This window comes from Periplaneta americana, chromosome 11 (genome assembly GCF_040183065.1).
Source record: "Periplaneta americana isolate PAMFEO1 chromosome 11, P.americana_PAMFEO1_priV1, whole genome shotgun sequence".
In the NCBI taxonomy this organism is placed as follows: Eukaryota; Metazoa; Arthropoda; class Insecta; order Blattodea; family Blattidae; genus Periplaneta; species Periplaneta americana.
The window spans coordinates 176,366,682-176,393,714 of record NC_091127.1 but is presented as its reverse complement, the minus strand read 5'-3'; the positions used below and the strand labels follow the sequence as shown (position 1 = coordinate 176,393,714).

Sequence of the window (27,033 nt, the reverse complement as noted above, 5' to 3'; positions counted from 1 at the left end):
TAATAATAATAATAATAATAATAGAATGTTTTATTTTCGCTGTGCGGAGTTAAGGCCATAAGGCCTTCTCTTCCACTCAATCAGCCTCAATGAATACAAGTACAATAGTGACATACATATTTAAATGGCAAACAACTTCAATGGATTATAACTAAAACATGAACAATAGGTTAAGCGTACACAAGATTTCACGACATTTCTGTAGTAGAATCAATGCTGGGTCCCAACGCCTCCTGGAGCCTTTTCCAGGCTTCTTCTTCTTCATTTTCGTCTTCAGGCCATTCCAAGTAAGTCCGAGTGGTCATAAGGTACTTAAGGTGTTTCGGCAACTTATTGCGATCGAGGCGTTCATATTCCAGGAGGATTAAGAAATTGTGATTGTTTTCGAAGAGTTTATGGTTGGCGATCTCCAGTTCATAGCGACACCACTGGAAGGAAAATGACATGTACTTCATTCCTTATTCATTACAGAAAAAACGTGAGTCAACAACATTCTTTAGTAGGCCTAATTCCTTCGTCTTTGTGTTGATAGAAAAATACAAATTGGCTTTTTATCTAGACCTAATAAATGAATAGAAGTTAAAATGTATCGGAAATTTTAAGGTTTTATCAAATTAAGTTTTATTGTTGTCCACATACCTTTACTAATTATCACAAGCATCAGATTACTATCAATTTTATCTTTGCAGTTGTCAGCAATGCGTATATAAAGCATTATTGTAAATTCATTCCTAATATCAGAATTTATTTTGTCTCACTAAAGCAAAGAAAAAATATGTAACAATTAATTACGGAAAGTAATATGAAGTATGCAATATTTCTCATAATATGCATCTTTGATATAAGATAATAATTTTACATTAAATATTATTCAACATTTCTTAAGCGTTTCATATATTACTTCACATTAGTAACACGTTTTAAACAGTAGTCCGAATCCCGCTATTTGTATATGTGGACGTAATTCCATTCCCCTCCGCTAGATGTCAGGTCCGCGATATTTCGCACTCACGCCAATGCTGCTATACTAAAAGCCAGGTTATGAACCGACTAAACCGGAAGCAACGTTCTGTTGCTCTCTTTGAGCGTATTCCGAATCTGGTGAAACGAGCGTTGAGCGGATTCCGCCGATTTTGGAATAGACACCGACGTTATTGAACTGCCAACATAGAAAACAAAAAATCACACTCAATCGCTTTCATCTTCATCTTGACGGGATAATAAAAGCCTAAACTAACCTAACCTAACCTAACCTAAGTGCGTCGGTGTCTATTCCAAAATCGGCAGAATCCGCTCAACGCTCGTTTAACCCCGAATCTCACCGGTGAGCAATCCGATGGCATCACGGTGTTCCGAATTCCACCGATGACGTCATTGATGCTCCACCGGTGTCGCACCGGTGCCATCAGCTTGCAGAGGTGGTGGCAGTCTCCATCAGCCGCCATCAGTGAATCTGATTGGTTCTTGTATAGGGCGGGAATTAGCAGACGAATGACATCGTGCACTGTTGTGTCATGGCGGTGTGTTCTGCTGTATTGTTTGTAATGAGCACAACGTAAAAACAATATGTTAATGGCTTATGAGCGAACTTGTCAACGGACCCGTTATTACTACCGGTTCAAGAAATAAATTGTTTATGCTATCTTTTCTTTGAACGAGATGGGAGTACGAAAATTTCGCAAAATTTTGCTAGCTTAGCAGAGACAACAACTTGTACAGTAGCCATGACAGCCATCGATCCTTCCAGCAGTTTTGTTCCTTATTTCGCTGCAACGTGACGTTATTGATGCCACCGGACCGGTGAGATTCGAAATACGCTGTTTCTGAGCTCTGTTGCCACATAGTGGCGCGAGATTCAAAGCGTGTTCAGCGTTTGTCACCGATATGTTTAAAATAACTACTGTATATAGTTCTCGATAACACTATCTAAAATATTAGTAATTAAAATTACTGTTTTTAAGAAAGCACGAGCTAATGACGCTGGTACGAAATGCGACTCGTAATGCACGTGGTATTGCAAATGAACTGGCTACACTGTCTCCGTGATTCCGTTGCCAGATTTTCGTTAGCAGACGATATTTTCACGCGAGGTCCAATGAAAAGCTCCGTTCTCGTTCTCCCCTCCATCCCCCACACTCAACGTGTCATCGCTACACAGGCTACCCCTCTAACCCGCACTTTCCTCTCGCAAATCCAACTACTTCCTGTTTAGTCGGTTCATAACCTGGCTTTTAGTATAGTATACAGCTGTCCGGTATTATTATAGTAAGGTATTTGGTAATATGCCCCAAACATAAAATCTTCGAAGTCCGTGTGATTGCAAACATGAACTGAATCGGTAAGCTAATGAAAATAAAAACTTCAATAACAAATTTTTTCGGTGAAATTTTTTTCAGAATATTTATCACTGTGATGAAAGTGTGATTATAAACATGACTTTTATTAAAGTATTTCGTGCTTCTTTATTCTTTTTCAATTAATCACCTAAGTTTGTTCGGAAATATGTTACTTCTTGGAATACTGATAACAGCTGTTAAATCACCAATACGAGTAGGGTAAATTCCTTAAACAGAAGTTTAGCCTTACCTGACTCTCCACGAAGTTCTTGGTGAGTACCATAATGGTATGCCTGCTGCCATGCATCGAACTCACAATGTTCTGGCTAATGTAAGACCCCAAAACGAAGTCTCTCTCGTGCATACAAATGCGAAACTTTTCTGGTCCGTTTTCCAATTTAGGTAAAAGTTTACCGATCACCCAGGGACGATCTTTACCACTAAAACAAAAATACAAATTGATCACCGATACACATGTAAGACGTAAACCTCTCACATTTTGGATGAGAGGGTCAACATCATATTCTTATACATGCAGTGGTTGACTGCATATCCTTCAATATAGACTATAATGAGTATGTAAGCGGAGTAAATTGCCAGTAAAATATTACCCTGCCAACTGAAATGTCAAAGTCAACATTATGAAACGATATGCCAGTGCAATAATATTTAATACGTCAATGTTGTCATAGCAACCTCTTTCTTCATAGACCATGATATCAAACTACCCATCATTACAACTCTGACGTTATTTCTTTATTATGTTCTTTTATAATACTATCATGCAAAAAATAAAATATGAAACACATTTATAATGTTTTACAGTTATTGCATTCGTCAAAATTGACTCATGTCATAAATTATAACATTATAAACTTGTTTGATAATATACTATTATGTAATTTGGTTAAGGGAATTTAATATTGGCGAGCTCAAATTATATTGTTTTTCCGTGGAGTAATAAGTATTAATAATTGATTAAATGGCTATCTTACTCGTGTTAATTATGTACATAATTAACACGAGTAAGATCACCATTTAATCAATTATTTATATTCAAGCGTTAAAATTAGTGTACGAAAGATTCAACATGGAATAAGTATTACTCCATGGAGCTTGCAACTACTCTTCCATCTAGCGATCTTTATCAAAAGTTCATTTTCGACCGTTCTCTTTTATATGTTGGCAATTTATGACATGGGAATGGCTAATCTGATATATATGATCAGGGATTAAACGTTAAAATATCCCACAAAAAGGGAAAAATCCCTCTTAGCTTATTTGATAAAAGCTGTTATCACAAAACCTCAAACTCATTTTATAATACACAACTTTTAACACTGTATCACTTCGGAATATGCATGGTAAGACTTTCCCGTGTTAAATTTCAATGTACCTTGTTAACATGTTTCTACCTATTAATGAAATATACAGACACACAAAAACACACCCCAACGAAATTCTCAACACACAACTCAACTTCAAAACACACACACTCTTTGACTCTACACTATATCACAGGAACACACCCTCACAGGACAAGTGGCGCCAAGACCAACAACGATCAGTTCTGAAGATGACCCATAAATAGGTCGAAACATGTTAACGAGGTACGTTGAAATTTAACACAGGGAAGTCTTACCATACATCATTTTATAAAGTTACCAGCCAGAAATAGAGCCGACATCGGTCTTATATTGAAACCCGTCAAAATATCCGGCCGAGCCGATGAAATACCGGCTAGTTGGCAACCGTGTCTTTTATTCATCTGAAAACGAAGGTATAATCAACCTTCGAAACGCTGTGAAGAAGTTATAATTATCTAAAAAAAAAAAAAGAGCCAAGTTACCCTACCTCTTCTGAATACATGTTTAAGGTAGAAAGTAATATAGAAATGAATTTCTACTAGGAATGAATGACGTATGATTATCAAGCAAAGAGAACTACAATATGCCGAACGGTAAGAAAAAATAATTAACGATGGGGAGGCTGCTCAGAATAACTTTAAACTTTGAATCTCTGGACGGATCGTAATTTTCAAACTTGAGTTGCATATTACCACAGTTTAGTATATACAGTTGCGAAGGTCAATACTTACTAAATATGCAAACATAGACCGTTGAAATATGCATCCGTTGCTAGCCACCAGGATCGCTAATATCGCCTCATCACAGACTCTTGCCCTAGCAGACGATAAAATGTATTGTACTTTCGATATCGTGTTCATTTGAAAAATTAACACCTTCCTTCCAGTATTGAAATACGAAATACATAAGGTTTTATATATTATTTTCATAAAGTATATACAGAGTGATTTATATAGAACTGACACATTTCTTTCATTAATTGTTTCAAAACGAATTGTGCTAGCGACAACTTATTATACCTAAAATGTAGAGAAATTTTGGGAGATTATTTACCTCTATAGCAAATGTTGTCCGGCGTTGTCAAATCCGGAGACCTCGGTGGCCACAGGTTCCTGGAAATTATTCGGTCGTCACATAACCGGATAAATGGAACCATGCTTCATCTGTGAACCATGTGATGGACAATATGGCAGGATTTTGCACAATGAACGTCTGACACCAACGACAATAATTCAATCTTTTATCCTTATCTGGTTTCTGTAGCTGATGGACAACCGTAACCTATATGGCTTTAGGCTCTCTGACACATTGGGTAGGTGTACCCTGTCTCCTGCGACAAACGTCGTAATGATTTTTTGGGTGACTGCTCCAGTCGTGCTCTTACGTCAACAACAACCGGAAGCCTAGATGAATGATGCTTACCCTTTTCACTCACCAGAGATCCAGTTGTTTCCAATTTGTTTACCAGTCCCAGTATTGTGTTTCTTTTGGGAGGATTGCGAACACCAAATTCTCTCTGGTATGCCATTTGAGTAGCTGTAATTGAATTCGTAATCCAGTATTGCTTCACAAGGAAGAGTCGTTGATTTAATGTGTACTGCATTTTCACGTTGACACAAAATGTCGAAAACAGCTGCCAACAATAGGAATAAAACATAAACATCTGCGCATCTAGTGACAAGGAATCGAAACTCCAGAATATTCTGCTGTTGGTTTTCAGACGTTCATTGTGCAAAATCCTGCCATATTGTCCATCACATGGTTCACACAGATGAAACATGGTTCCATTTATCCGGTTATGTGACGACCGAATAATTTCCAGGAACCTGTGGCCACCGAGATCTCCGGATTTGACAACGCCGGACAACATTTGCTATAGAGGTAAATAATCTCCCAAAATTCCTCTACATTTTAAGTATAATAAGTAGCACAATTCGCTTTGAAACAATTAATGAAAGAAATGTGTCAGTTCTATATAAATCACTCTGTATTATATTTTATAAACTCACCTTCCTGGGTCTTTCGGAAGGATAACTCTGACCTCTTTTTCTTAGCATTTATAGTGCTACAAACGTATCCTTGTCTCATATATTTTTATTCAAATGATTGTATTTTAGCCATTTACAGTTATTACAACCGATAACGAACATTTCACAGTTTAAACAACTTTTCACAACAATGCGAAATACATCACAGTCAATGCCTTTTCGATCTAGACCAGGCCGTAATGTATGTTCGGGTTTTCTATTTCAGTGTATGGAGCTCAGTGAATTATTATATTATAACATTATTGCGTATCATATTAAGTTTTATTTAGTGTAATGTGTCCATAAGTTCCCTTTACTTCTTGTTGCATAATATGTTGCAGAAATAATTAGAAAACTGTGTTATATTAATGTGAAGATAATTTTACATGTTAACATAATCTTTTCCCATCAACATTGTAAGTTTAGAATGGCAGTTATTTTGAGGTTTAATAAAAAAGAATTTATATTGTGATTTTAATATAGCACATCTACCTTCCTTGATAAAGACAGAAAATTTATCATACCACTCTTATGAAATTAGTGTACGTACGATTGTTTCTTCGTCTCTTAGGTAGTAGATAAATACAATAATTCAATACTCAATTGTAGTATTAAAATATAGACAAATGGAATGTGCGGAGTATCATACATGACATTATGCTTAACTATAATGCATAATTGCGAATTTAGGAATATAAGATATAGTAAACATAACCTATAATATTTCCATATGAATGGCAGGGCATTGGAGACCACTGAAATTAGACAGAAAGGGGCAACTGGGACAGTAAACATAACCTATAATTTCAACATATCTAAATATCCGTGCGGTGCAACTGAAAATTATTGAATCGTGCATAAATGAATGTACAATAATTTCGCAATATTTAATCGAAATAAAGGCAGGTAGGTCTATTACACATACGAATAACGTAATTTTCACACCAAAAATAGTATTACATCTTAACTCGCAAGGAATTATGTCTGAAGTGTCTCCTAATCATTGTTTTAAATTTTATTAATGCAATTACACTACATTTTAGAGAAATATATGTTACTTTTAATGCATTCCAATTAATTTATATGGTTGAAACGCCGCTCTTCGTGATCGGGTTAAGCGAGTCACATGGTCTGCCTTACGGCCTGTATTAGGTCACGATGGCAGTGACACAGTCTATTGTTCCTAGTACACACAGCGCTCCAAGCGGCTAGCAACTATCGCGAGAAATGCAAAAATATCACCCCAAGCTTCGCGACTGTATATACTAGACTGTGATATTATGGTGATATCGTACCTGAAACATATGAAGGCGTCGTACTCATAGTCTTCTATAGTCCGTTTGTTTTTCGCGTTCTTCTTCACAGCGAAGAGATGCAGAATGTACGTGATTTCAAAGCGGAGTCTGTACATCGCGATTCCACTTACAACCATCACAAGAAATATTATTCCGAGAGGAATGCCGACAGTTAGATACAAGTTCACACCTTCGGAACGTCCTTCACAATCCTCTATGATATCTTCACTCACTTCAATTATAGGTTTATTGCGCTCTGATGAAGGTAGAGAACATACGAGTCTATCCATCGTTCCAGAATTTAAGATATCCATTCTCGAAACACTATGCAACCATTCCTGAAACTCTGGTGTATGGCAATTGGTGCAGTCGAAAGGATTTCCACCCAAATCAATCGCACTCAAATTTTCAGTCGATTTGCCCATGCTTTCTGTTACTGTAATGATCCTGTTACTCGACAAGTTGAGGCGTTGTACCCAAGGCATTGCGCTATAAAGCACTGCTGGCAATTGCACAGAGTCTTGGACATCATGAACACGTTTGAATATGTGCACGTCATTCCACTGAGAAATGGTGTTATTTGACAAGTCCAATAAATCGATATATCCTGACTTAGTGATGTTACTGGGGCTGCCAAGCCTATTGTTAGCCAAGTTTAACATTTCAAGAACTTTGTGAGGGCCCAAATCCAACATAGGTCCTACGCTGAAGGAATTAGAGGACAGGTCTAGGGTTGTTAAATTCTCGTTGTAACGAAAGAGACCAGGTGGAAGTTTCGTCAAGTGGTTATGAGAAAGGTCCACGTCTCTCAGCGATGTTTGGTACCGAAACACATCTTCATCGTCCAGAACATTTATTCCTGTGTGGCTGAGGTTCAGGCTAAGCAGGCGCACACAGGACTCGTTGGCCAACAGAGGGCGAAGGTCTCGCGAGCTTTTCAACGGAGTGTAAGCTAAGTTCAGGTGCTGCAAGCTGCAGAGATGTGCCAGCTGCTCCATCAGACCTCCGGGACTTCCGACTGCCACGAGTGGGTTGCCGGAAATATCCAGATAGCTCAGGTTGGAGAGGTTCTGGAACCCGTCTGGGAATTTCTTGATGAGATTGTTAGCCAGGATCAGGCGCTCCACATTGGGGATACGAGAGAACATATCTATAAACCACCAAACAATATACATAAGTGCCACATATATGTCCTCTCTGTAGATTGAAAACTCAAAAAAGTTTCATATCCATGGTTCAGGAATTAAAACAGAAAATCAATATCCCGAATTTAAAAGAAAACTTACAAATTAAACCAAACCCTTTAACTCTATTAAATATAGAATATAATCTAAATTTAAAACAAGAAATACTGAAATCAGAAGTAAACACTGAAATACTGAAACAATTGTCTTTAGAGACAATTAATATTAGGTACCCTCCACAAAACTGGCTTCATTTATACGCCGACGGATCCTTGATCTCCAGAGAACAAGGTGCCGGTGCAGGTGTTACGTGCTGTCTCTTCTCACTTTATAGATCTCTTGGATATGGAACAACAAGTTTTGATGGTGAAATCATTGCAATAAGTGAATGTCTCAGGAATCTTCTATGCCACATCAATAAATTTAAGAATGCAGTTATATTGTCAGACTCCAAAGCAGCTATTCTATCAATCGTCTCTAAACACACACCTTCATCTCAAACAGCAGAAATAACTAAAATGCTCTCTCAATTAATATCACTCAATAAAAGAATTGTATTCCAATGGATACCATCCCACTGTGGAATCCTGGGAAACGAGAATGCGGATGCTTTAGCAAAGAAGGGCAGCACTGCTACTTACAGACCTGTTACTAAATCTACGTATTACTCTGTGAAGAGATTTATTAAATCTACATACTTAGACTTCAACAAACAAAATTTGATACCTCAATCCCAAGGGAAAAAATGGAACTCTCTGCATCAAAATCCACAGTTAATTCCCGATTTACCACGCAAATCGTCTGTAGCTGCATTTAGATTGGCAACAGGCCATGATTGTTTGGCCAGACACCTGCATATAATTGGAATATATCAGTCCCCTAACTGCCCATTATGCAACTCAAACCAAGAAATGGATTCGGAACACCTCAAAATCTGTGCTTCAGTGGCTGGTCATGATAATATCTATGAAAAATATTGGAGTGCAAGAGGTCAAATGACTTTATTGTCAAACGCCTGGCATTAGAAAACAACAACAACAACATATATGTTACAGTGAAATTCAATATTGCTATTTGGCCTACGAAGCATACTCACTAATTTCGTTCATTACTTACTTCTACAGATCATTTAAAGCGATCTCTTCCAAACACACTGCATATCTGCCAGCGTCGACAAAATTATTGGAAAAAGTTCTTTTCAGTTCCTTCAATTCCCGCGCATTTTTTCACAGGCTACAAGCTAATACAGTGAAACTTCCCTTAACGGACACTTCCCAATAGCGGACTCCTCTCAATAGCGGACTTTAAAAATTCTCCTGCGAAAGAACATTTGTCCTTATGATAAAATTCTTCCAAATAGCGGACATTCTCAATAACGGACGCGGACACTGAAATGTATCTCCCAACAACAATTAAAATTTCCAAGTAACGGACAGCGTGAAAGAAAAAAAAGAAAAAGGCGGTTGTAAAATTAAACGGAATTCTAACGGAATTCTTTGCAACAATCATTATCGTGCATTTGAACGTTCTTGTACTTTATTGAAGGTAAGCAGCACAGTTGTTAGTTGTGATACTGTACGTGAGCAGTCCGTACTTTCTTAGTTTGTCAAGTTGAGTGTTCGGAAGTACAGTCACATTAGAAATGTCACAAAAACGTAAAAGTTTGCCACTAAAAGAGAAAGTGGATATTGTAAAGCATAGTGAGAAGGAGAAATTAAGTGTTCGTGAGCTGGCCACAAAGTTTAATGTGGGAAAAACTCAGATTAGTGAAATTTTGAAAAACAAGGATGTTATTTTAAAATCATACACTGAGAATGCAATTCTAGATTTCTTTGTGTAAGGTGAAGTGGTACAGTGACTGATGTTTATTTCATTTACAAAACATTTACTGGTACGATTTCTCTCTGGATGAATACTGAAAACAATCTCACTGTCTACTGTACTGTACTGTAAAATACAGTGTTGAATATGTATGAAAAATGGTAATGTACTGTATACATACTAACGATTTTCTAAATAGCGGACACTTCTCAATAACGGACATTTAATTTTTCCCCGGCGGTGTCCGCTATTGGGAAGTTTCACTGTACAATATAGTTAATGACTACCATTGTAACACATTTTAACTAAGCTAACGTTGTTCACAAACCACACGCGTAGACTATCGTTGACGAGCAATATAAAAGTGACATGCATTGTAGGACACACTACACAGCATCGCCCCACGCTAGTCGGTTCACGAAATTATTGACTACCACGTAGGCCAACACTTTAAGATCTATCCTTTGACACTCCGAATAACTAAATAACATAAACAAGTAACAAACTATGACTTATAAACTATAAATAAATGTTCCTCTCACTACAAGAATGAACGTAAAAAAGTTTCACGCGAGACAATGCTTCTGCGCATTTCAACCATAAATTTGTATTGTTCAAACCGGTTTATCACAGGACAGGCGAAGTGCACCGTACATCGTTTTTTTTTGTCTCAAATTCCATAAGTATATCTGCGGAAATGATGGTAGTGGCGGTGGTGGTGGTGGTGGTGGTGATGATGATAATGATGATGATGATGATGATGAGTGGTGGTGGTGATGATGATGATGGTGATGATGATGATGATGATGATGATGATGATGATGGTGATGATGATGAAGACAAGTGCTATTGGTACTACCGAAATCACAGAGCCAGGGCACTTTTTGTTTACAAATATATCACTGGTTACAGCTGGTACGCACAACCAGATTTCGCTATCATAGTTTCCCAGATTCAACGATGGACGAAATTTCATGAGAAAATGCCACCGCTCATTCCGTAACGCGAGTCCAGGCTCGATGCTTACGACTTCCCTGCGTGGGACTTCTCAGTTCTCATTATAGGCTACCAGACAGTGTTACACTTATAATCATTGTCAACAAACTAGTTATGGTCAATGTAGAGTATCCACCGCCCACTGAACGAATATTTCACACTTTTATCACTGCCAATGTTGAGCTATAAACCAATTTTCGGCAATCTAATGTAAAAGATTGCCTACAGATATTTGGAAAGTTTCAGAGAAAATACAGAAATTCAATCTTCTAACACGATTTTTTTGTTTTTATGAATTAAGTAATTTGCTGGGAGACATCGTTAGATATAGGCCACTCTTACACTAAACCTGGAGTAATTTAAGCTTATTAATCAGATATGATTCTACTTACTGTTTTTTATATGCTCACCTGTATGTAATTTCTATTTTATACATATTTCATTGTTATTTTCCACCTAAAGATCATTAAGAACGATGAATATTACTTAATATCTCCTATCTTTCTTCAAATAGTGTTTATATGCCATGTTAATTTTCATTTGTTTTCATAAGTTAACAATGATGCACATTGGGAGCAACATATAAGAAATTATTTTCCTACACAATCCACGCTATATTCACGTTGTTTTGAAATGATTAATCGAAGATGGTTTGCTAATTGTTTATTACTTACTTACTTACGTACAAATGGCTTTTAAGGGACTCGAAGGTTCATTGCCGCCCTCACATAAGCCCGCCATCGGTCCCTATTCTGTGCAAGATTAATCCAGTCTCTATCATCATATCCCACCTCCCTCAAATCCATTTTAATATTATCCTCCCATCTACGTCTCGGCCTCCCTAAAGGTCTTTTTCCCTCCGGTCTCCCAACTAACACTCTATAAGCATTTCTGGATTCGCCCGTACATGCTACATGCCCTGCCCATCTCAAACGTCTGGATTTTAAGTTCCTAATTATGTCAGGTGAAGAATAAAATTGTTTATTACACGCACATTAATTGTATTTAATTTCTATTCCATACGTTTTTTTCTACCCCAAGATCATTAAGAATGGTGAATATTATTCATGCTTGTTTCCTGTATTTCTTAAAATATGTGGCATGTTAGTTTTTATTTGTCGTTATTTACGTAAAAACGATGCGCTAAAAATAATAATAATTTCGTACTCACTCCACATCCTTTATATTCACATTTGATTTTCAGTGATTTATTAAAGAATGTACCGGTATTTAAAAGACTAATAGAACCATGTTACATAAATCAACCTTGTGCGAAAAGAGAATGCTCCCTGGACCAAATTGTCGTATTTTGCAGTGGTCGTCAGTACTGGCTGAAATGGGTAATAATATAATAATATAATATAATTATGTTGTACGTAGCAAGATCGATTATTCAATTGATAGGATATTTTATGAGGTTGTCATGACTGAGATATCTATTGTCAATTGCTTTTATTTGTCAGTAGGCCTTGACTGACGGGTATGTAAGGACTGGCGCTCTTACAGGTGGAGGTCGGGGTTTGGGATGGCCCACAAGCAACAAGTTATACTAAATATGTTTAGGATTAATGTAAAACTGGCCTATGTCTCCTATAGTGGGCGGGACATAAGTAACATTCACCCTAGTTCTCTGCAATAAATAATAATGCATCCATCATCTCTAGAATGGCGGTGAGAGAATGGAGAGGCAAACAGATCATTATACTGTATACTAGAAGTTCAGTCAAGTAAATTTTGGTCCGTGCCAATAGCAGCGCAAATGTGAAGACACAAAACTTCATATTTTCGTTTGCTAACTACATATTAGTTAAGTATGTATCACCTGCATACATGACGAAAGTATTTTACCTGGTTTGATGTCAGAAATGTCGTTCCTCTTCAGGGTCAGAGCTTTCAGACCCGGCATGTAAGAGAAAGGAGGACCCCTAGTGAAACGGCCTCCGTTTAATGTGCACTCCACCAGGTTCCATTCTTCAAAAGCGTTTTCAAAGACTGCAGTTAAGAACAGAGTAAGTGATGGAGAAATATCGAAATTGACAGATATCCTCCCTTGTAGAGTTCTCATGTACATATGTTTCACGTCATTCCAAAAGTCTAGATCGTAAGTGAACTTCTTCTTTGTAGGATTCCTTACGTCCTCCGACAGCCGAACTGTTTTCAAGCAACTCGATGAAGTCCTGTAAATAAACGATCAATTAATTTTCGTCCACTACATCAATAGGTGGGATCAACAACAGGATTGCGCAGAAATGTTGCAGGGAGTTTTTGCTGAAGTTCATCCTAACACTGCATTTACACTTTCCTTTTCTACATGACTCTACGTGAATATACGGCAGAATTACAGTGGCATGAAGTCAGCAGATTTCTGATCTCCACCTATTAGGGCTACGTTTTTTAACGAATAAACATGTATGCCATATCGGATTCATAAGCATATCCATGACTTTAATGCAACATAAAAAACTTCTTCTATGGTTGTTGTAATCACCATTATCATACTATCACCACCATAATCACCGATTAAATTCTGTCTTATCCTCTCGTTCTGACTGTTTGTTTTTCTTCTGTTAAAACTGTACGTTTTCTTACGTGGTTTGTTTTGCACTGAACCACTAAATTGACATTTTTGCACATTATCTTGAACTGCAGTTCTGGAAGGAGGCAATTCATCAGGAAATATCAGAATAAATTCCGCACACCCATGACTAATTGATTCGAATGTAAAATAACGTTTACATCGAGAAAATGCTTTGCTTTAGAGTGAAACTAACCATCTTCGCGAATGAATGTTCATAACTGTCTCAAGGTCGGATTGTTTGTAATGCTATAGTAAACACGAGTTTCCGTTGGAATTTTGCCATATTCTGTGATTTTATAAGTGTTCAATCGTAAATTAAATAGTTTCACGGCGCTTCTCGAAAATTTTATTATTATTATTATTATTATTATTATTATTATTATTATTATTATTATTATTATTACTTTGAGAGAGGAACAGAGACTACGGGTGTTTGAGGATAAGATTCTTAGGAAAATATTTGGGGCTAAGAGGGATGAAGTTACAGGAGAATGGAGAAAGTTACACAACACAGAACTGCACGCATTGTATTCTTCACCTGACATAATTAGGAACATTAAATCCAGACGTTTGAGACGGGCAGGGCATGTAGCACGTATGGGGAATCCAGAAATGCATATAGAGTGTTAGTTGGGAGGCCGAAGGGAAAAAGACCTTTAGGGAGGCCGAGACGTAGATGGGAAGATAATATTAAAATGGGTTTGAGGGAGGTGGGATATGATGATAGAGAATGGATTAATTTTGCTCAGGATAGGGACCGATGGCGGGCTTATGTGAGGGCGGCAATGAACCTCCGGGTTCTTTAAAAGCCAGTAAGTAAGTATTATTATTATTATTATTATTATTATGATTATTATGATTATTATTATTATTATTATATTCATAAAAACCCATATTCCACATTCCACCATAGGCAGGATACAAGGAGATTTTAGGTTGATTGTGTAGTTCTGAACTGTTGAAGTTTAATCCAACAGGAAATCTCATCAATACTGCAATAATAAATAAAGGCCATAAGATTCAGAACTCTATTATTTTTCTGTACGATGCATTACGTAATGTTATTGGGTTGCCATAAAACATTATTATATCGTCATCATGATGTATACAGGGTTAAAAAAGTATTCCATGTTTTGAGAGAAGCAATATGCATCAGAACAAGAAAAAAAAGTCTAACACGCATGGGTCCTAAGACTCACACCTTAAGAGATATGAGCACTTGTTCACCACGCTGAATGTTAATTATGTTCATTCATAGTAATGCATCCTTCTGCCCTACGTCTTAGGGAAACACACTCCTGGTTGGTCTCGGATGTGCTGGCAGGCATCGATGACGCGCTCCTGTAGTGCTTGTACATCATTGATGGGGGTTGCATACACAAAAGCCTTCAAGTGTCCCCACAAAAAAATTCAAAGAATTAAGGTCAGGGGAACGAGCAGGCCAACGTACTGGACCTCCCCGACCAATCCATCGCCCATTAAATGTCTGTGTTAGGTGTTCTCGGACATTTCTGTGAAAATGGGCCGGTGCCCTATCATGCATAAACCACATCTCTAGCCTTTGAAGGTATGACACTTCCTCAGCAAGACAGACAATTCTTTTACTATGAAATGATGATACATTGCACCATTCAATCTGTTTGATATTAATGTATCGCCAATAATTCCTGCCTAAATATTAATTGAAAATCGGTGCTGATGTCTTGCTTCTTCAACTGCGAGAGGATTTTCATCATCTCGCACATATTTATTATGAAGATCAACAATCCCATCTCTCGTGAAACCAGCTTCATTTGTAAACAACATCTTTGCATTTCACAGTAACAATATGAACAAAAGCTAATAGCTCTTAAGGTATGAGTTTTAGGACCAAGTTTGTTACTGTTTTTTCTTGTTTTCGTACATACTACTTCTCTCAAAATATGGAATCTTGTAACATTCTGTATAATATTATTCACGCTGTGGTATCTTAAGATGGCGGCTGGCCGCAAGGCCAGGCTTCGGCGCTCGACATCTCTTAGTCCCTATTTACACTAGCTATTTGTCGTTCAACTTACAGCGCAGGCGCATGCGCAGTGCGGATTTCGTTCCTTTCCTTTCGACATCTGTTGAGTAGAAGCTGTTTCTATTTCTGTGCGACATTTCCTAGGTAGGCCAGCCGAATTGACGCGACAGGACCCGAACATGGTTCGGAAAAGCAGTAGCAGACAACTTTTAATCAGCTGTTTCTCTCTTTCCGCGCGCTTTGTAGCATCATGTCAGAGTGGAACAAAAACCAAGTAATGAAATTAATCAAGCTTTACGAGGAATTTCCATACTTTTATGACATCAGAAATAAGGACTATCACAATAGGATTCGGAGGGAAAATGCACTGGAGTTTATTTGTAAAAATTTGGAGTCAGTTCGTCCCAATACTATTCCCTCCGACATCAAAACAAAAATAAAGAACATCAGAAGTCAATATGCAAGAAAAAAAAATTAAACTTTCAATTCATTTTAATATAATAAATATCTATTGGACAATTTTGTTCCAGTTTGAAATCTTTACTGAGAACATGGAATAACCCTTTCTCCTGCCTTCTGGACCTCCATCTCCTTTCCCAGTCTATCTCTCTCTCTCTCTTTTCATTAGTGCAAGTTAACAAAACACTTGAAGCTGCAGAAGCTAAAACAGCTACTTTTTATTGTTAAAATCCATTCTGTTCATTTAAAAGGCTCACCACATCATCATTCATACGTTGCTCGAGCTCAACAACTAGCCTCGAGTAGCAGACGAGAAATCTGCCAAGTGTAAACGGTGATGCTACATATAGCCGACAGAAAGCGCTTGATGTTGCGCTACAAATAGCAAGTGTAAATAGGGACTTAGGGTCGTATTCATAGACGAGACTTTGGACTAAAGTTGACTTTGGAAAGTACAAAGTCACCATTTTCCTATTCACAGTCGACACTTTGACGAAAGTAAACTTCAATCGTGACTTTCCTTCGAAATCGCCGAAAATCTAGATTTCGACTTTGACTTTCGTTCGTGAACATAAGGAAAATGGCTGATATTAGGAAAATTGTTGAATTTTCCGAGAATATTGAGGACATCCAGGAGATTATTAAAGCTGCTCATGTTCCTCAGCGTATTATTATAGATTATAAATTCAAATCAAGGTACAGATTTGATAAACAGACAGTAATAAATACCTCATCATGTTTCAACTTTTATTGATGAATAATCAAAAAGGGTTGTCTGTTCCACCAATAAATAATACAATTTGTTTCATCGCGATTTTACGCTACAGGTATCGGTAAGGATTGATAGCTTAATATTGATGTTGACTATTTAATTCTATAAAGAATAGGTTATACAGTTGGATATGCAGTTAATTTACAATCCTGCTGTCGTCATAATAATGCTTTCTGCAGACAAGCAGGGAATAACTATGCCATCTGACAGCAGGATAATATGTCTTTCATAGTCTGTCATTGGTGGCATCTTCTTAACTTCTATATCTTCAGAATAAAATTATTTTACAATGAAATAATTTGAGAGCTTAATGTGAAACTAATGTAACTACAATCGATGTTTTATTCACAACAAAATTCTTAACAGGCAATACTATTTCATATGAAGTCTATCATCATGTTTTGTATTTACGAATTGTGTTATATACAAGACTGTTCGAACTGAGTTACGATTTTTTATGGCCAAGTAGAAGAACAAATTATTATCGATTGGTGTAAAGACCTAAAAATGTCAATTTTTGTACTTACGTTAGTTTCACAATAAGCCCTCGAATAATTTATTATTCTTATGCAAAGCTGCAAGAACGGTTAAAAATCGCTCAACATGTACCGATGTTCAATTGTTTCATTGATTTGTGACTCAAAAGATGGCTTTGATTGTGGCAATGCCTACTCTATTTCAACTATCTATTAATTTAATTCATTTAGAAGGCAGTGATTTTTATTGCCAACATTAGAACAAGATCGTCAAATCTCGACTTATCGAAGTCAAAGTCTAAGTCTCAGAAGTATTGTCTATGAATAGAACTTTTAACAATAGTAATATACGTTACAAGAGCGGTATGTTGACGTTTCCATGGTCGAGGAAAAGATTGAAAAAGCGAAACGTAGTTGAGCTTTTTTAATTTCCGAGAACATGAAAACAAACATACCGCTCGTGTATCGTACATTATTTTGTGCGAAGATCGTTTATTACATACCTAAAAGACGAATTTCTAATTAGTTGCAATGAAATCTCCATGTTGGTTTCTGTTTAATGACGCCAACTTCGGAACACCAAAATATCTTTCTTCAACATTGTTGCTGTAAAATGTTTTCTGTGTTTACTATACTCCAGCAGGCCGTGATATACGTCTGTCTTCCCCCCCCCCCCCCAGTCTATAAATGCGAACTTAAAACAAACGGTAAGGTTATGTAATGATTTATTTTTCATTTTAATATTTTAACAATATTATTTATATAACATATTGCAGTAATAACATCGGCATCTGAAATATCGTTGATTTTTTCACGGATTCCTTGATGTTACTTGTATCAGGAATGCAATAAGTTTCGAGGAGTAGTAGACTTTACTTAATTTTTGCAAATATTTAAAAACAATCATTAACATTGCAATTTAGGTGAAATTGCAGTGGTAAGTTTCCAATTTATAATTATTACTATGTTAAACGTCTCTAAAAATAATATGTTAAAAGCTTAAAGCAGTAAAATGAATGTCGCGCTTAAGCGGTAAGAAGAGGGAAATTGTTATGTGTGCTACGTTGGGAATACTGAATGTGGTATTTCACACTTACCGCGTATTGGTTCTGTGCGGAAAACAAGCAAATATGCACGATCTCGCACAAAGTTAAACTTTACTACGAAACTCGATTTTGAGAAGTCTTCATCCAAAGTCTCGCTTATGAATGCGGCCCTTAGCCAGTCTAAATGCTCTATATCTGTGGTTGCACCTCTTGAAAGTCTGAGTTAGTCGACCGAGGCGAGAGGACTTTGCAACCTGGAAGCGCAGGTATTTATTAAGTCCGTGCCTGGAGCGCCATCTAACGAACGTGTCTGTCCGGAGGCCACGGTCAGTCCGCGGTACAGTCCGTTGAGAACAACTGAAGCACTAAGCATCTAGCACGCGCGTCCTGAAGCATTGTCACTATGGAATATTGTCTAAATATCATATATATTTTTTTTATTGCCGTATATTTAAGTACCATAAATTTAAGGAGTTCAAGACTATCAGTCTCATATCGCACTCGGCGAAGATTCCCTTGCGAATACTCGACGTGTATATTCTAAGATGGAAGAACAGTTGGAAGAAGAGCAGTTTGGCGTCAGGAAGGGAAAAGGTACGACAGATGCAACTGAACTGCTACGGACAATCGGTGAAAGATACCTAGAGAAGAATAAAGAAGTGTACTGTATGTAGAAAAGACGTTTGACAGAGTGGATTAGAATAAGTTGATGGGAATCCTAAAGAAAATTGGTTTGGATTGGAAAGAGATAAGACTGTTCAATAATCTTTATATGAAACGAGTTAAAGTCAGGATAGGAGAAAAACATGTCAAAAGGAAGTGAAATTGGGAGAGGAGTACGTCAAGGATGCCCTTTATCACCTACCCTGTTCAACACATCTACTTGGAGGATTTAGTAAAGAACTGTTTTCAGAACATGGGAGGAGTGATAGTAGGAGGAAGGAGAATAAAGTGCATAAGATTTGCTGTTGAATACGGCGTTGTTAACAGAAGAGGAGATGATACTAAGGAATATGCTACTGGAGCTAAATGACAGCTGTGAATGTGAGGGCATATGCACTGATGCATAGAAAAAATTCATAGCAGCGTTCTTCTGTTTATATTGTTAGAATTTGTATGTGCAATGCAAAATGGATAGTTTTGAAGAGCTAAAAGGAATAACGTATGCTGCTAGTGAGTCAGTTTCTGGTTTACTGACGAAAAAACCCAGAAGATAAGTGCATACACTCGTTTTAAAGAATGGTGTTTATTGAAGAATGTACAAATGTATTCAGAAAATGCCTTGTTGGTGTATTTCACGGGAAGAGCGAAAGAATTGCACTTTCTTTGTGACAACTACTGCACTTCAAGCAATACGGCACATTTTTATACTTATTTCTCTTCTGCCACACCACTTTTCCTTCGGCACCACAATCAATACGCTTCTTATTTTCTTTGCTGGGCAATAATTTGTGGGCGACACAGACATCTATGCAACTTTCAATATCTCTACAAGAGTCATATAATATGCGTAAATTAAAAGCCATGGTTTGAAAATGGCGCCTCTACTAACAATGCATGTTTATGAGGTTGCTATAACAATGACGTCACGAGAATTGTTTATTTAATATCTATATATATATATAATTTGAACTGGTAATGGAAATTACGGGAAAACGGCTGAACGGATTTTAATGAGTGACCCCTCATTTTCATGCCTGGCATCCAAAGTTTTTCGGAAAAGTAGTAGTTTTCAGTGAAATGTCAATTTTCCTACATAATTTTCCTATTTTCCAAAATCTATCTGTTGTCAGTTTTGAGAACTAATTTTGTTGAATCACTGCCGACTTGATTGAATTTCAGAACAAAACACACACTACAATAAACAATAGGTCATTACACGACCTGCAGGATTGCCGACATATTTAGAGCTCAATTCAATTTGTTATTAAAAACTGATTCTGCAGTGTATAATTTTCTGAGTACAGCTGTGTATTGGATATTCAAATCTACGAAACTTAAGGTGGTTTGATGACATTATTACCATTAGAAATTAAATATTATTATAGTTAATATCATGATGCGTCTATTCTTCATTAATTGTACATAATATTGATGCTATATTGATGACATGAAAGTGAAACGTTTTCAGGTTATGTAAGTAAATGTAGAGAATATCTTAATTTAGATCTTCATTTCTATAATTTACTGAGTGACTGCTATATATAACTACAAAACTTAAGATAATAATATTGTTATTAAAAATCAAATATTTTTATACTAATTAACCCAGTGGGGTTGGGTCTTTTTAATGGCGGTGTAGCTCAGGATAGGGACCAATGGCGGACTTATGTGAGGGCGGCAATGAACCTCCGGGTTCCTTAAAAGCCAGTAAGTAAGTAATGGCGGTGTAGTGTAGATATTGATATGTGTCATTTCCTTCAGTATTGGCTCGAGAGAGCGCAAAAATTACAGTTCCTAAGGAAAGATAAAAAGGTATTACTTACTGATAAAATAAGAGGCCTAGAAAATTTTGTAGTCTCCAGATCATTTCAGCAAGATCTCTTAGTAGGATAAAATGATTTTACGCTCTACATTTCAAGTTCTACATGCAGCAGCTATACGAAAATGCTATTGTTCGAAAGCTTAGCAAACCTGACATTTTTTTTAACTTTTGCCTACAATCCACAATGACCTGAAATAGCTACTGCTATCGTCCTGACATTGATACTTGCGTTTTCGCGTTGAAACTCAAAAACTGAAGTTGGATAGGTTCAAGAAAAAGTATTTGGCCTAAAAAAATCCATTCAGAGGGAGTATGTTTCATTATTATGGAAGCAAATAACTATCTGTCAAAAAGACAAGTATTCTTCATTGAAAATAAATCTGAAACATTTTTATTTGAACGTCTAACGAACTTAGTTTGCAGCAGCATTTGCTGCACAAGCCACTAGTTGGCTTATAATTGATACAATTTACGTAAGATTTTGGTCTAAATATGTATATTCGTCCTTTTGCCACATCGGAAATAATTTCGATACAACAATAAATTCTAAAATATGTATTTTAATTTTCAAAAGAAGAAATGGGCACAACATTCTATGTTAAGATCTTGTTTAATGGTAAATGTTAACATTGACATTAGTAAATATGGAAAAATTATTGCATTGTTAAAGAGGAATTCAGTTGCGTATCATGCAAGAAAATCTGAAGTATTGTCCAGGGATGATGTTCAAACTTCCTTGTTGACGACGTGTATTTGTTGGTTAAGGTAATTAGTATATTATAAATTAGGTTAGATCGCTGCAAAACATGTAGGCTAGAGGTAATATTGTTGGCATTTGGGTAATAGTGACTTTTGGTTTTTTGAATAGCTGGTGCATGTCGTTCAGACGAGTTGACGAATTTGAAAATCAACGACATTGACGATACAGGTTCGTCGCTGATTGTTCAGATACGCAATTCGAAGAACGATCTCCTCTAGGGAGAGCAGTACATTTTCCCCCTAGGGAAAAAATGTTACATTTCTCTCTCGCTTTAGTAACTTATAGAAACCGACGTTTAGTCACGGCCTTGATCAAATGTTATTTCATATTAGATTATAAGTGTCCCCACGCGCCTGATAGAGTAACAAATCGATTTGAATACTCCATAGAAACGTAGCAAATGTAAACTATACGCCGAGCTTGTTCATGAACAATTTTATTGCCTTTACCTCCATCACGCGCTTCAACCTACACCAGACTGTACTGTAGTTACCTTCGCAGATCGCGTTCGTATTGCGTCATCACATTCAGTCCGGGGATCCACTCGCCTCGATGGACTCAAGGAAAAACGGTAAACTTATATGCCGAATACACAAACATACATTGCAGGAAAAATTAACCAGTTTGTAAGACTTCGACTTCAATATGAAGAAGAGCTACAACATGGTTTACTACTTTACCAAGGAATGGGAGGGGGGGATTAAAGGCCTATTATCATTTTTCTTCAGAATATTCTCGTATATTATAAAACAAGTTAATAATAATAATAATAATAATAATAATAATAATAATAATAATAATAATACCGAACATTACGAATTCACAGTACACAGTAATAACATACTTTTAATGCTGAAATAATACGTTAAGAAGTACCTATGTAAGAATTTTAATAATAGTAATTCTTTATTTATACTGGCAGAGTTAAGGCCATAGGGCCTTCTCTTACACTCTACCAGGTCACAAAGTATACAATCAGTGAAAATTTAACAAAAAGTTAGAGAACAGAATACTAACATATTATAAATAATAATAATAATAATAATAATAATAATAATAATAATAATAATAATAATAATAGCATAATAAAATCGACACTAAACAACATGAAAATAATACCATAATAAAAAAAAAGAAAGTAAAATACATTGGAATATAGTGAAAGCAACTCATTTAGTACAAATGGTTAATATGGAAAAACGTAAGGAAGAATATATCAAAATGGAATGTAATAAAATAGTAATAAAAAGAAAAGAAATACGAAAATTAAATAAAATTCACGATAAAAAGGCTATGATAATAAATTAATCGACTGATAAAGAGAACTAAAAGGGGAAAGGAAGGAAAAAGAAATATATAGCCTATATTTTTACAAAACTATGGCAGAGAAGAGGGCTTATAACTGAAAGGAATCTAATTCAAAAAGTGTAATTTTAATTTATTTTTGAAACTAGACAATGTCCGACGGTCTCTGACATGTTGTGGTAGAGAGTTCCAGAGATGAGCTGAAGAGACCGTGAAAGATGAAGAGTAGAAGGATGTTCTGTGTTTAGGAATGGAGAGTGTGATATGGTGTTGTGAGCGAGTATCTATTTCGTGATATGAGGACAAATGTTGAAAACGAGAAGCTAAGTAGCTAGGGTTAGAGGTTTGAAGAATATTGAAGAGTAAAGTGAGTGAATAGTTCTTCGCTCTTTGAGACGGGCCCAGGACAGCATATTCAGTGAAGGTGTGATACGGTCAGATGTACGGAGGTTGCAAATAAATCGAACGCATGCATTATGAACACGCTGTAGTCTATCAGTCTCATGTTAAGGTCAGTGTAGAGAGTGTCACAGTAATCAAAATGATGCATCAAGAGCGACTGCACTAAATTCTTCTTGAGAAGCAACGGAAGGAAATTTCTAATTTTTTTTTTTTTATGCATTACTTACAATTCAACTGCACTAACTCTAACTTAAATAAGAGACTGTCAACGAACAATGCACAAATATCTTCATTTCTAAAGATATATCGGTATAGAAATATTAGTGGTAAAATAGTCTTATGTGGAGACGAAAATAAAGCTAAGGGCAAAGGAGTGACTACATAGTCTTAGATAAAAGTTATGTCGCACAGATAGTTTATAAGCCCCAGAAAGGAGACACTGCGCATGATCAGACATACAACGAAACAAAACTAATTTTATTACCTCAACTAGTCGTTCTCTTGTGAACCAGGTGCATGCGCACTGCCTCCTTTCTGCGACAAAACTTTTTTCTAAGACTGTACGCGCTGGAACTATTTACAACCACAACAAACGTCATCTAACAACTTCAACTTTGGTTTGCCTCACCTCTGAATTGAGGGTACTATGACCTTGCGCTAACCCCCAAGCCAGGAACATTCCCAAGTCACACCGGCTGACTACACTAAGGTTCTCTGCCCACACTTCCCTAGGCAAGTCTTCTCCGTACGTAACCAACTTTGGAATGCTTTGGAATGGAGAAATGTTGACGGAATAATGTAGATGCCTAATGTGCAGAAATGGAAGAACCCCGATTACAACCTTTTCACATGAAAAATCCCAAGCCAGACCGGTACTCGAACCCTGACCGCCTGCGTAAGGGTACGTACACGTTGGAGCGACGATAAACGATAAAAGAAGCAGTGATGCTATATCAGGGAGAATTGAAGCATGCATTGTCATTGAGGTGTGCATATTGGAGTAACGATAAAAGCGAAGATACACGATAAAAGAAGCAGCGATGCTATATCAGAGAGAATTGAAGCATGCATTGTCATTGAGGTGTGCATATTGGAGTAACGATAAAAGCGAAGATACACGATAAAAGAAGCAGTGATGCTATATCAGAGAGAATTGAAGCATGCATTGTCATTGAGGTGTGCATATTGGAGTAACGATAAAAGCGAAGATACACGATAAAAGAAGCAGTGATGCTATATCAGAGAGAATTGAAGCATGCATTGTCATTGAGATGTGCATATTGGAGTAACGATAAAAGCGAAGATACACGATAAAAGAAGCAGTGATGCTATATCAGAGAGAATTGAAGCATGCATTATCATTGAGGTGTGCATATTGGAGTAACGATAAAAGCGAAGATACACGATAAAAGAAGCAGTGATGCTATATCAGAGAGAATTGAAGCATGCATTGTCATTGAGGTGTGCATATTGGAGTAACGATAAAAGCGAAGATACACGATAAAAGAAGCAGTGATGCTATATCAGAGGCAATTGAAGCATGCATTGTCATTGAGGTATGCATATTGGGGTAACGATGAAAGCGAAGATAGGCCTACACGATAAAACCGACGAAAAAGCAAAGTTCCATTTTCTTCGCTCTTGTCGTTTATATGATCTCTGATTAAGACAATATTAATCTATATAATTACCGGTGGTTATCAATATATCCGAATATTAATCGATTTATTATTATTTCGGCATATTAAATTAATATTATTGTAGATATTGGCAAATTGATCAGTTGTGTATTTATTCGTCATATGTTATGTGATCACAAGAACCAATCACAATACAACGAATTTATACTATCTTTGGGATGAGAAACGGGTTTAATTTTGTACGTATTTAAGTTATGTTAACCTTGAACTTAGCAGCTGATATTTCCTACATATCTTCTTTCATTAAATGGATGCACAGAATATCTTCTACTGATAAATCAAAATGTTCGCTTCCCGCGTCCTCGTTGCTCCGATATGAACACTTGATTCTTTGATAATACCAAAGCGTCGCTAGATCGTTTCTTTTATAGTTTATCGTTGCTCCAACGTGTACGTACCCTAACACGCCGAATGTCTGACCACTCAGTCACATTCAGTAAACAGCCACTGTATAAATACACAATATTAATTTATGTACTTACCTCTCTTTCAACCAACATTCCCTATTCAAATCCAAGAACGCTACGGGAATACTCGAATTGAATGTCGCATGCACGTATCCTTTCTTGATCTCATCAATAAATATCACTCCCAATTTTGGAAGCAGGCCCAGGGTTGCATTCTTCCAGGGGTCTCTGCCGTATACCTTGCTAACGTGAACACTAGATAAACCCAAGCAAAACGAGACGTCTTCAGAGCTGTTGTTTGCAGTGTCATATGCTGCATCGTTGGTTCCATATTTATCAATTATAGTAAAATTAAATCTTATATGGAGATAGAATAAGTATTTTATAGACACGGTATCAACAATCACATTCTGCATCTCGCATATCACAGACCGTTCACTGTTCAAATCATACGCACAATGTTTGTACGGACTCAATTCCGTTTCTGTGATGCTGCCACACGTGAAGTCATTTCCAGTGGCTGACGGCCATGCAGATGCTGTGAGCAGGATGGCGATACAGAGGTTATGTACGAGTGTAACACACCTCGTTGTTGAACTAGATGGCCAAGGCATCGCCATGCTGATATCCATGGTCGATTTAAAACGAAACTCCTTTGAAGATCATTCGTAAACACAGGCCTATAATTACAATAAAACTCTCACACTGAATTTCCAACACTTTCTTCCTCCAGTCCCGATCGACGAATGATACGCTATTACATTAGGTAATTCACCTTGAACTACGACCACTCAGTGAACAGTAGACTATTCTATGCGATACACAAAATGCACAGCTCGTTAAATGTTTTCTTCCATCTCTCACCGAAGATGTGTTCAAAATGCTGTCACACGGAGATGGCCAAGGAAACAGGATGCCAATTATTCTTTTGCGTGACGACACGGGAAAAACACAAGCAGTATTACGTCACGATTAACAATCACTCGGCCTACTTCTACGGCAGACATGTATCCTTACGTTGAAAGGAGAGAATGAAAACAGACAAGGAAAACAGACGCTGGATTGGACCGTTCTTTGTCCTTTCAATGCCGTTTACTGAATATTCTTGTGATTTCCCATTTGGATGAGAGTAAATCGTAAAAGTAGCAAGAGTCACCTCAGCTAAGGCTCTTGCTTGCGCGCGGGTTCGATTCCCACTTGGGCTGATTATCTGGTTAGGTTTTTCCGAAGTTTTTACCAACCGTAAGGCAAGTGTCAGGTAATCTATGGTGAATCCTTGGCCTCACCCCGCCAAATATCATCTCACTATCAGCAATCCCATCGACGCTAAATAACCTGGTAGTTGATACAACATAACATAACATAATTCAATTTAAATCCTGTGCAAATTCAACGTCGCAAATTTCTAGCGCAATAATTAACAATAGATCCCTATCAGAAACAACAACAACCAAATTTCTTGGCTTAAAAATCGATGTGTTAAATTGGAAAAATCATATTAAAGAAATACCCCCAAACTAAATTCAGCTTGTTTTGCTATTAGATCTATGCAAAAGATAGTAAATATCAATACCTTAAAAACAATATACTTTGCATACTTCCACTCGGTAAT

At 36.9% G+C, this 27,033-nt stretch overlaps 2 protein-coding genes across 2 annotated transcripts in view; one reads left to right on the top strand and one right to left on the bottom strand.

Moving 5' to 3' along the window:
* Tmlh (Trimethyllysine hydroxylase) overlaps positions 1-27,033 on the top strand; it is a 67,319-nt gene that overhangs the window by 14,246 nt on the left and 26,040 nt on the right. The window lies entirely within an intron of this gene.
* Positions 10-26,432, bottom strand: LOC138709627 (toll-like receptor 2). The gene is made up of 5 exons (XM_069840531.1): positions 25,497-26,432; positions 12,875-13,203; positions 7,026-8,175; positions 2,587-2,776; positions 10-428 (listed from the first exon to the last, which is right to left on the bottom strand). Exons 1-5 carry the CDS (start codon positions 26,051-26,053, stop codon positions 189-191), a joined length of 2,466 nt encoding a protein of 821 aa, XP_069696632.1. The 5' UTR covers positions 26,054-26,432; the 3' UTR covers positions 10-188.